The sequence below is a fragment of the Petromyzon marinus genome, chromosome 75 (assembly GCF_048934315.1).
Source record: "Petromyzon marinus isolate PM22_M1 ecotype Great Lakes invasive population chromosome 75, UKy_Petmar_22M1.pri1.0, whole genome shotgun sequence".
Lineage (NCBI taxonomy): Eukaryota > Metazoa > Chordata > Hyperoartia > Petromyzontiformes > Petromyzontidae > Petromyzon > Petromyzon marinus.
Genome location: NC_133741.1, coordinates 7,363,471 through 7,375,555, shown reverse-complemented (window position 1 = coordinate 7,375,555; position 12,085 = coordinate 7,363,471). Strand labels below are relative to the sequence as shown.

General features: G+C 60.4%; 2 protein-coding genes across 3 annotated transcripts in view; both read right to left on the bottom strand.

The window, feature by feature from the left end:
- The window catches only part of LOC116938043 (dnaJ homolog subfamily C member 11), a 54,763-nt gene that overhangs the window by 20,818 nt on the left and 21,860 nt on the right, over positions 1-12,085 (bottom strand). For both annotated transcript variants that reach the window (XM_076056416.1, XM_076056415.1), the window contains exons 7-8: positions 9,143-9,216; positions 2,470-2,665 (exon numbers count right to left, since the gene is read on the bottom strand). In XM_076056416.1, the coding sequence (XP_075912531.1) occupies positions 2,470-2,665; positions 9,143-9,216 (270 nt within the window). The remainder of the gene's footprint in view (positions 1-2,469; positions 2,666-9,142; positions 9,217-12,085) is intronic.
- Positions 9,223-11,773, bottom strand: LOC142907166 (uncharacterized; the record flags this gene model as incomplete). Its single annotated transcript, XM_076056414.1, has 1 exon — positions 9,223-11,773. A coding segment is annotated over one exon (2,547 nt), but the record flags the coding sequence as incomplete, so codon positions are not given.

Here is a 12,085-nt window from a genome sequence, read left to right as displayed (position 1 = left end):
TCTCTCCCCCCCCCCGTGTCTCTCTCCCCCCCGTGTCTCTCTCCCCGTGTCTCTCTCCCCGTGTCTCCCTCCCCGTGTCTCTCTCCCTGTGTCTCTCCCCCCGTGTCTCTCTCCCCGTGTCTCTCTCCCTGTGTCTCTCTCCCCGTGTCTCTCTCCCCGTGTCTCTCCCCCCGTGTCTCTCTCCCCGTGTCTCTCTCCCCGTGTCTCTCTCCCCGTGTCTCTCTCCCCCGTGTCTCCCTCCCCGTGTCTCTCTCCCTGTGTCTCTCCCCCCGTGTCTCTCTCCCCGTGTCTCTCTCCCTGTGTCTCTCCCCCCGTGTCTCTCTCCCCGTGTCTCTCTCCCTGTGTCTCTCTCCCCGTGTCTCTCTCCCCGTGTCTCTCTCCCCGTGTCTCTCTCCCCGTGTCTCTCTCCCCGTGTCTCCCTCCCCGTGTCTCTCTCCCCGTGTCTCTCCCCCCGTGTCTCTCTCCCCGTGTCTCTCTCCCTGTGTCTCTCTCCCCGTGTCTCTCTCCCCGTGTCTCTCTCTCCCCATGTCTCTCTCTCATGTCTCCCCGTGTCTCTCCCCCGTGTCTCTCTCCCTGTGTCTCTCTCCCCGTGTCTCTCTCCCCGTGTCTCTCTCCCCGTGTCTCTCTCCCCGTGTCTCCCTCCCCGTGTCTCTCTCCCTGTGTCTCTCCCCCCGTGTCTCTCTCCCCGTGTCTCTCTCCCTGTGTCTCTCTCCCCGTGTCTCTCTCCCCGTGTCTCTCTCTCCCCATGTCTCTCTCTACGTGTCTCTCTCCCCGTGTCTCTCTCTTCGTGTCTCTCTCTCTCCCCGTGTCTCTCTCTCATGTCTCCCCGTGTCTCTCCCCCGTGTCTCTCTCCCTGTGTCTCTCTCACCCCCGTGTCTCTCTCACCCCCCGTGTCTCTCTCACCCCCCGTGTCTCTCCCCACCTGCAGGCAGAACGTGGTGGTGCTCCCAGCGGTGTCTCGCACCACCGTGTCTCCCCCCGTGTCTCTCTCTCCCCGTGTCTCTCTCTCCCCCGTGTCTCTCTCTCCCCCGTGTCTCTCTCTCTCCCTGTGTCTCTCCCTCCCCCGTGTCTCTCTCTCCCCCCGTGTCTCTCTCCCCGTGTCTCTCTCCCCGTGTCTCTCCCCCCCCGTGTCTCTCTCTCCCCCCGTGTCTCTCCCCGTGTCTCTCTCACCCCCCGTGTCTCTCCCCACCTGCAGGCAGAATGTGGTGGTGCTCCCAACGGTGTCTCTCTCTCTCCCCATGTCTCTCCCCGTGTCTCTCTCTCTCTCTCCCCGTGTCTCTCTCTCCCCCCATGTCTCTCCCTCCCCCGTGTCTCTCTCTCTCCCCGTGTCTCTCTCCCCGTGTCTCTCCCACCCCCGTGTCTCTCTCTCCCCCCGTGTCTCTCCCCGTGTCTCTCCCTCCCCCCGTGTCTCACCCCCCGTGTCTCTCTCCCACCCCCCGTGTCTCTCCCACCCCCTGTGTCTCTCCCCACCTGCAGGCAGAACGTGGTGGTGCTCCCAGCGGTGTCTCTCTCCCCGTGTCTTCCCCCGTGTCTCTCTCTCTCTCCCCGTGTCTCTCTCTCCCCCCGTGTCTCTCCCCGTGTCTCTCCCTCCCCCCGTGTCTCACCCCCCGTGTCTCTCTCTCTCCCCGTGTCTCTCTCTCCCCCCGTGTCTCTCTCCCCGTGTCTCTCCCTCCCCCCGTGTCTCACCCCCCGTGTCTCTCTCCCACCCCCCGTGTCTCTCCCACCCCCCGTGTCTCTCCCCACCTGCAGGCAGAACGTGGTGGTGCTCCCAGCGGTGTCTCTCTCCCCGTGTCCCCCCGTGTCTCTCCCTCCCCCCGTGTCTCTCTCCCCGTGTCTCTCTCTCTCCCCATGTCTCTCCCCGTGTCCCCCTGTGTCATTCTCTCTCCCCGTGTCTCTCCCCGTGTCCCCCCGTGTCTCTCTCTCTCCCCGTGTCTCTCTCTCCCCCCGTGTCTCTCCCCGTGTCTCTCCCCGTGTCTCTCCCTCCCCCCGTGTCTCACCCTCCGTGTCTCTCTCTCTCCCCGTGTCTCTCTCTCCCCCCGTGTCTCTCCCCGTGTCTCTCCCTCCCCCCGTGTCTCTCCCTCCCCCCGTGTCTCACCCCCCGTGTCTCTCTCCCACCCCCCGTGTCTCTCTCACCCCCCGTGTCTCTCCCCACCTGCAGGCAGAACGTGGTGGTGCTCCCAGCGGTGTCTATCTCCCCGTGTCTCCTTCCCCGTGTCTCTCTCCCCGTGTCTCTCTCTCCCCGTGTCTCTCTCTCCCCTTCTCCCCCCCTCCCGTGTCTCTCTCTCTCCCCGTGTCTCACCCCCCGTGTCTCTCTCCCACCCCCCGTGTCTCTCCCACCCCCCGTGTCTCTCCCCACCTGCAGGCAGAACGTGGTGGTGCTCCCAGCGGTGTCTATCTCCCCGTGTCTCACCCCCCGTGTCTCTCTCTCCCTCCCCCCGTGTCTCTCCCACCCCCCGTGTCTCTCCCCACCTGCAGGCAGAACGTGGTGGTGCTCCCAGCGGTGTCTCGCACCGCCGTGCAGCTCATGGAGCTGCTGAGGCCGCAGCGCCAGGCCAGGTAGCCGAGCGTGTGAGCGTCCAGGCGGCGCGCCAACACCGTGGACAGGCCCGGGCGTACCGTGTGGGCACCGCCCACAAGCTGCAGCGACGCGTGGCTAGACACGAAGCTGGGGGCGGGGGGAGAGAGACACGGGGGGAGAGACACGGGGAGAGAGACACGGAGGGGGAGACACGGGGGGAGAGAGAGACACGGAGAGAGAGAGACACGGAGAGAGAGAGACACGGGGAGAGAGAGACGCGGAGAGAGAGAGACACGGGGAGAGAGAGAGACACGGAGAGAGAGAGACACGGGGAGGGGGAGACATGGGGAGGGGGAGACACGGGGAGAGGGGGAGACACGGGGAGAGGGGGAGACACGGGGGGAGAGAGAGAGACGGAGAGAGAGACACGGAGAGAGAGAGAGAGAGACACGGAGAGAGAGAGACACGGGGAGAGAGAGAGAGAGACAGGGGGAGAGAGAGAGAGACACGGAGAGAGAGAGACACGGGGAGGGGGAGACACGGAGAGAGAGAGACACGGGGAGAGAGAGAGAGAGAGACAGGGGGAGAGAGAGAGAGACAGAGAGAGAGAGACACGGAGAGAGAGAGACACGGGGAGAGAGACACGGAGAGAGACACGGGGAGAGAGACACGGGGAGGGGGAAACACGGGGGGTGAGAGAGAGACACGGAGAGAGAGACACGGAGAGAGAGACACGGAGAGAGAGAGACACGGAGAGAGAGAGACACGGGGAGAGAGAGAGACAGGGGGAGAGAGAGAGAGACACGGAGAGAGAGAGACACGGGGAGGGGGAGACACGGGGAGAGAGACACGGAGAGAGACACGGGGAGAGAGACACGGGGAGGGGGAGACACGGGGAGAGGGGGAGACACGGGGGGAGAGAGAGACGGAGAGAGAGACACGGAGAGAGAGAGAGAGAGAGACACGGAGAGAGAGAGACACGGGGAGAGAGAGAGACAGGGGGAGAGAGACGGAGAGAGAGAGACACGGAGAGAGAGAGACACGGAGAGAGAGAGACACGGGGAGAGAGACACGGAGAGAGACACGGAGAGAGACACGGGGAGAGAGACACGGGGAGGGGGAGACACGGGGAGAGAGACACGGGGAGAGAGACACGGGGAGAAAGAGACGGGGAGAGACACGGGGAGAGACACGGAGGGGGAGACACGGGGAGAGAGACACGGAGAGAGAGAGAGACACGGAGAGAGAGAGACACGGGGAGAGAGAGACAGGGGGAGAGAGAGAGAGACGGAGAGAGCGAGACACGGAGAGAGAGAGACACGGGGAGAGAGACACGGAGAGAGACACGGGGAGAGAGACACGGGGAGGGGGAGACACGGGGAGAGAGACACGGGGAGAGAGACACGGGGAGAAAGAGACGGGGAGAGACACGGGGAGAGACACGGGGAGAGACACGGAGGGGGAGACACGGGGAGAGGGGGAGACACGGGGAGAGAGAGAGACGGAGAGAGAGACACGGAGAGAGAGAGAGAGACAGGGGGAGAGAGAGAGAGAGACACGGAGAGAGAGAGACACGGGGAGAGAGAGACACGGGGAGAGAGAGACGCGGAGAGAGAGACACGGAGAGAGACACACGGAGAGAGAGAGAGAGACACGGGGAGAGAGACACGGGGAGAGACACGGGGAGAGACACGGGGAGAGACATGGAGGGGGAGACACGGGGAGAGGGGGAGACACGGGGAGAGAGAGAGACGGAGAGAGAGACACACGGAGAGAGAGAGACACGGAGGGGGAGACACGGGGAGAGAGAGAGAGACGGAGAGAGACACGGGGAGAAAGAGACGGGGAGAGACACGGGGAGAGAGATGGGGAGAGAGACACGGAGAGAGAGACACGGGGAGAGAGAGAGACAGGGGGAGAGAGAGACACGGAGAGAGAGACACGGAGAGAGAGAGACGGGGAGAGAGACACGGGGAGAGAGAGAGAGACATGGGGAGAGAGACGGGGAGAGAGACACGAGGAGAGACACGGGGAGAGAGAGAGAGAGAGACACGGAGAGAGATACGGAGAGAGAGACACGGGGAGAGAGAGACACGGGGAGAGAGACGGGGAGAGAGACACGAGGAGAGACACGGGGAGAGAGACGGGGAGAGAGACACGGGGAGAGAGACACGGGGAGAGAGACACGGGGAGAGAGAGACACGGGGAGAGACACACGGGGACAGACACACGGGGAGAGAGAGACGGGGAGAGAGAGACACGGAGAGAGAGACACGGAGAGAGAGACAGGGAGAGAGACACGGAGAGAAAGACACGGGGAGAGAGAGACGGGGAGAGACACGGGGAGAGACACGGGGAGAGGGAGACACGGAGAGAGAGAGACACGGAGAGAGAGACACGGGGAAAGACACGGGGAGAGACACGGGGAGAGACACGGAGGGGGAGACACGGGGAGAGGGGGAGACACGGGGAGAGAGAGAGACGGAGAGAGAGAGACACGGAGAGAGAGACACGGAGAGAGAGACACGGAGAGAGAGACACGGGGAGAGAGAGAGAGAGACACGGGGAGAGAGACGGGGAGAGAGACACGAGGAGAGACACGGGGAGAGAGACACGGGGAGAGAGACACGGGGAGAGAGAGAGAGAGATACAGAGAGAGAGACACGGGGAGAGAGAGAGAGAGAGACACGGGGAGAGAGACGGGGAGAGAGACACGAGGAGAGACACGGGGAGAGAGACGGGGAGAGAGACACGGGGAGAGACACGGAGAGAGAGAGAGACGGAGAGAGAGACATGGAGAGAGAGACACGGAGAGAGAGAGAGACGGAGAGAGAGACACGGGGAGAGAGAGAGAGAGACAGGGGGAGAGAGAGACACGGAGAGAGAGAGACACGGGGAGAGAGAGACGCGGAGAGAGAGACGGAGAGAGAGACATGGAGAGAGAGAGAGAGACACGGAGAGAGACATGGAGAGACACGGGGAGAGAGAGAGAGAGACAGGGGGAGAGAGAGACGGGGAGAGAGACACGGAGAGAGACGCGGATAGAGACACGGGGAGAGAGACACGGGGGGAGAGAGACACACGGGGAGAGAGACACGGGGAGAGAGACACGGGGAGAGAGACATGGGGAGAGAGAGAGACACGGAGAGAGAGACACAGGGAGAGAGACACGGGGAGAGAGAGACACGGGGAGGGAGAGACACGGGGAGAGACACGGGGAGAGAGAGACACGGGGAGAGAGACACGGGGGGGGGGGAGACACGGGGAGAGAAAGACACGGGGAGAGAGAGACACGGGGAGAGAGACGCGGGAAGAGACACGGGGAGAGAGACACGGGGAGAGAGACACGGAGAGAGACACGGAGAGAAAGACACGGGGAGAGAGAGACGGGGAGAGACACGAGGAGAGAGAGACACGGGGAGAGGGAGACACGGAGAGAGAGAGACACGGGGAGAGACATGTGCAGAGAGACACGGGGAGAGAGACACGGGGGGGGGGGAGACACGGGGAGAGAGACACGGGGAGAGAGACACGGAGAGAGAGAGAGACATGGGGAGAGAGACACGGGGATAGACGGGGAGAGAGACACGGGGAGAGAGACGGGGAGAGAGACACGGGAAGAGAGAGAGACACGGGGAGAGAGACATGGGGAGAGAGACACGGGGAGAGAGAGACACGGGGAGAGAGACACGGGGAGAGAGACACGGAGGGGGAGACACGGGGAGAGAGAGAGACGGAGAGAGAGAGAGACACGGGGAGAGAGACGGGGAGAGAGAGACACGGAGAGAGAGAGAGAGAGACACGGAGAGAGAGACACGGGGAGAGAGAGAGAGACAGGGGGAGAGAGACACGGAGAGACACGGAGAGAGAGACACGGGGAGAGAGAGACGGGGAGAGAGACACGGAGAGAGAGACGGGGAGAGAGACACGGGGAGAGAGAGAGACACGGGGAGAGAGACGAGGGAGAGAGACGGGGAGAGAGACACGGGGAGAGAGACACGGGGAGAGAGACACGGGGAGAGAGAGAGAGACACGGAGAGAGATACGGAGAGAGAGACACGGGGAGAGAGACGGGGAGAGAGACACGAGGAGAGACACGGGGAGAGAGACGGGGAGAGAGACACGGGGAGAGAGACACGGGGAGAGAGACACGGGGAGAGAGACACGGGGAGAGAGAGACGGGGAGAGACACGGGGAGAGAGAGACACGGGGAGAGACACACGGGGAGAGAGAGACACGGAGAGAGACACGGAGAGAGACACGGGGAGAGAGAGACATGGGGAGAGGGAGACACGGAGAGAGAGAGACACGGGGAGAGACAGGGGGAGAGAGACACGGGGAGAGAGACACGGGGAGAGAAATATGGAGAGAGAGACACGAGGAGAGAGAGACAGGGAGAGACACGGCGAGAGAGACACGGAGAGAGAGACACGGGGAGAGAGACCCGGGGAGAGAGAGACGCGGAGAGTGACACGGGGAGAGAGACACGGGGAGAGAGAGACACGGGGAGAGAGACACGGGGAGAGAGACGCGGGGAGAGAGAGACACGGGGAGAGACACGGGGAGATACGGGGAGAGAGAGACACGGGGAGAGAGACACGGGGAGAGAGAGATACGGGGAGAGAGAGACACGGGGAGAGAGAGACACGGGGACAGAGAGACACGGGACAGAGAGACACGGGGAGAGAGACGCGGGGAGAGAAAGACACGGGGAGAGACACGCGGAGAGAGAGAGACGGAGAGAGAGAGAGACACGGGGAGAGAGACGGGGAGAGAGAGACACGGAGAGAGAGAGAGAGACACGGAGAGACACGGGGAGAGAGAGAGAGACAGGGGGAGAGAGACACGGAGAGAGAGACACGGAGAGAGAGACACGGGGAGAGAGAGAGACAGGGGGAGAGAGAGAGAGACACGGGGAGAGAGAGACGGGGAGAGAGACACGGAGAGAGAGACGGGGAGAGAGACACGGGGAGAGAGAGAGACACGGGGAGAGAGACGGGGAGAGAGACGGGGAGAGAGACACGGGGAGAGAGACACGGGGAGAGAGACACGGGGAGAGAGAGAGACACGGAGAGAGATACGAAGAGAGAGACACGGGGAGAGAGACAGGGAGAGAGACACGAGGAGAGACACGGGGAGAGAGACGGGGAGAGAGACACGGGGAGAGAGACACGGGGAGAGAGACACGGGGAGAGAGACACGGGGAGAGAGAGACGGGGAGAGACACGGGGAGAGAGAGACACGGGGAGAGACACACGGGGAGAGAGAGACACGGAGAGAGACACGGGGAGAGAGAGACATGGGGAGAGGGAGACACGGAGAGAGAGAGACACGGGGAGAGACAGGGGGAGAGAGACACGGGGAGAGAGACACGGGGAGAGAAATATGGAGAGAGAGACACGGGGAGAGAGAGACAGGGAGAGACACGGCGAGAGAGACACGGAGAGAGAGCCACGGCGAGAGAGACCCGGGGAGAGAGACACGGGGAGAGAGACACGGGGAGAGAGACGCGGGGAGAGACACGGGGAGAGACACGGGGAGATACGGGGAGAGAGAGACACGGGGAGAGAGAGATACGGGGAGAGAGAGACACGGGGAGAGAGAGACACGGGGACAGAGAGACACGGGGACAGAGAGACACGGGGACAGAGAGACACGGGGAGAGAGACGCGGGGAGAGAAAGACACGGGGAGAGACACGGGGAGATACGGGGAGAGAGAGACACGGGGAGAGAGAGACACGGGGGGAGACATGGGGAGAGAGAGACACGGGGAGAGACACGGGGAGAGAGACACGGGGAGAGAGACGGGGAGAGAGACACGGGGAGACATGGGGAGAGAGACACGGGGAGAGAGAGACACGGGGAGAGAGAGAGAGACACGGGGAGAGAGACACGGGGAGAGAGACACAGGGAGAGAGACACGGGGAGAGAGACACGGGGAGAGAGACACGGGGAGAGAGACACGGGGAGAGAGACGGGGAGAGAGACACGGGCAGAGAGAAAGAGACACGGGGAGAGAGACACGGGGAGAGAGACACAGGGAGAGATGTAGGCGGAGAGAGAGACACGGGGAGAGAGAGACGGGGGGGGAGACACGGGGAGAGAGAGAGACATGGGGAGAGAGACACGGGGAGAGAGAGAGAGAGAGATACAGGGATAGAGAGAGAGAGACATGGGGAGAGACACAGGGAGAGAGACACGGGGAGAGAGACACACGGGGAGAGAGAGACACGGGGAGAGAGACACATGGGGAGAGAGACAGAGAGAGCGGTGGTGCAGCGGTTAGCTCTACCCTGCGCTATGAACCTGGCGACCCGGGGTTCGATTCCCGCTCACGGCCAACGCCGGTGACGATTAATCTGAACCGGTCCCGGGCCTCCCCTAGGTCGACTCGGCCTCAAATGAATACCTGGTGCGGTGTGTAAACATCGCCACTGGAGAGACAAAGGCGGCCGGGGGTGGTGGTGGTGGTGGTGGTGGTGGTGGTGGCCACCCACCCCCTGTGTGTGTGTCACAGAGGCAACCTTTATAGGCAGTGCTGCTGCTGCTACTCACTACGAACAGCACTTGCCCCTCCAGGCCTGTGTGTCTGTGTGTGGGCTACCCGGGGGAGCTTTGCTTACCAGCGCGAGGTGAGGTTACGGAAGCCCTTGACTCCGATGGAGGGGCTCTGCATGTCGCCCGTGAAGAAATCCATCTGTGCGGCGTCACGTGGACACACGGAGACGCGCAGAGACACACGCGGAGACACGCGGAGACACGCAGAGAGACACAGATACACACAGAGATACGCAGACACACACAGAGACACACAGATACACACAGAGATACGCAGAGACACGCAGGGACACACAGAGACACACAGATACACACAGAGATACGCAGAGACACGCAGACACACACAGAGACACACAGATACACACAGAGATACGCAGAGACACGCAGACACACACAGAGACACACAGATACACGCAGATACGCAGAGACACGCAGACACACACAGAGACACACAGATACACACAGAGATACGCAGAGACACGCAGACACACACAGAGACACACAGATACACACAGAGATACGCAGAGACACGCAGACACACACAGAGACACACAGATACACGCAGATACGCAGAGACACGCAGACACACACAGAGACACACAGATACACACAGAGATACGCAGAGACACGCAGACACACACAGAGACACACAGATACACACAGAGATACGCAGAGACACGCAGACACACACAGAGACACACAGATACACACAGAGATACGCAGAGACACGCAGACACACACAGAGACACACAGATACACACAGAGATACGCAGAGACACGCAGACACACACAGAGACACACAGATACACACAGAGATACGCAGAGACACGCAGACACACACAGAGACACACAGATACACACAGAGATACGCAGAGACACGCAGACACACACAGAGACACACAGATACACACAGAGATACGCAGAGACACGCAGGGACACACAGAGACACAGATACACACAGAGATACGCAGAGACACGCAGACACACACAGAGACACACAGATACACACAGAGATACGCAGAGACACGCAGACACACACAGAGACACAGATACGCAGAGACACGCAGAGACACACAGAGACACACAGAGACACACAGATACACACAGAGATACGCAGAGACACGCAGACACACACAGAGACACAGATACACACAGAGATACGCAGAGACACGCAGGGACACACAGAGACACACAGATACACACAGAGATACGCAGAGACACGCAGACACACACAGAGACACAGATACACACAGAGATACGCAGAGACACGCAGACACACACAGAGACACAGATACACACAGAGATACGCAGAGACATGCAGACACACACAGAGACACAGATACACACAGAGATACGCAGAGACACGCAGACACACACAGAGACACACAGATACACAGAGATACGCAGAGACACGCAGACACACACAGAGACACAGATACACACAGAGATACGCAGAGACACGCAGACACACACAGAGACACAGATACACACAGAGATACGCAGAGACACGCAGACACACACAGAGACACACAGATACACACAGAGATACGCAGAGACACGCAGACACACACAGAGACACAGATACACACAGAGATACGCAGAGACACGCAGACACACACAGAGACACAGATACACACAGAGATACGCAGAGACACGCGGAGACACGCGGAGACACGCAGAGACACAGATACACACAGAGATACGCAGAGACACGCAGACACACACAGAGACACAGATACACACAGAGACACATAGAAACACAGAGACATACAAAAACACAGATACACAGAGACACACAGAGACACGCAGAGATACACAGAGACACAGATACACACAGAGACACACAGAGACACGCAGAGACACGCAGAGACACGCAGAGACACAGATACACACAGAGACACGCAGGGACACATACAGAGACACGCAGGGACACGCAGGGACACACAGAGACACAGATACATACACAGAGACACAGATACACACAAGAGACACACAGAAACACATACACACAGAGACACGCAGAGACACAGATACACACAGAGACACAGAGACACGCAGAGACACACAGAAACACAGAGACACAGAAACACAGATACACAGAGACACGGAGAGACACACAGAGACACACAGATACTCACACATACACACAGAGACACACAGATACACACACAGACACACAGAAACACAAAGAGACACACAGACACACAGAGATACACAGAGATACACAGAGAGACACAGACACACAGATACACACACAGACACAGAGAGATACACAGATACACACAGAGAGACACAGAGACACACAGAGACACAAAGAGACACACAGACACACACAAGAGGCACACAGAGGCACACAGAGACACACAGTGACACACAGAGACACGCAGAGACACACAGACATAAAGAGACACACAGACACACACAGAGGCACACAGAGACACGCAGAGATGCTCAATACACACTTTGTGTGGGCGAGTGAGTGGGTGGGTGAGTAGGTTAGTGAATTGGTGAGTGAGTGAATGGGTGGGTGAGTGGGTGAGTGTGTGGGTAGCTGAGTGGGTGGGTGAGTGGGTGAGTGTGTGGGTAACTGAGTGGGTGGGTGGGTGAGTGGGTGAGTGGGTGAGTGAGTGAGTGGGTGGGTGAGTGGGTGTGTGAGTGAGTGAGTGGGTGGGTGGGTGGGTGAGTGAGTGAGTGAGTGGGTGAGTGAGTGGGTGGGTGGGTGAGTGGGTGGGTGGGTGAGTGGGTGGGTGGGTGAGTGAGTGGGTGAGTGAGTGAGTGGGTGGGTGGGTGAGTGAGTGAGTGGGTGAGTGAGTGGGTGGGTGGGTGAGTGTGTGAGTGAGTGAGTGAGTGGGTGAGTGAGTGGGTGAGTGAGTGGGTCAGTGGGTGAGTGAGTGGGTGAGTGAGTGAGTGAGTGGGTGGGTAACTGAGTGGGTGGGTGGGTGAGTGGGTGAGTGAGTGAGTGGATGAGTGAGTGAGTGGGTGAGTGAGTGGGTGGGTGAGTGAGTGAG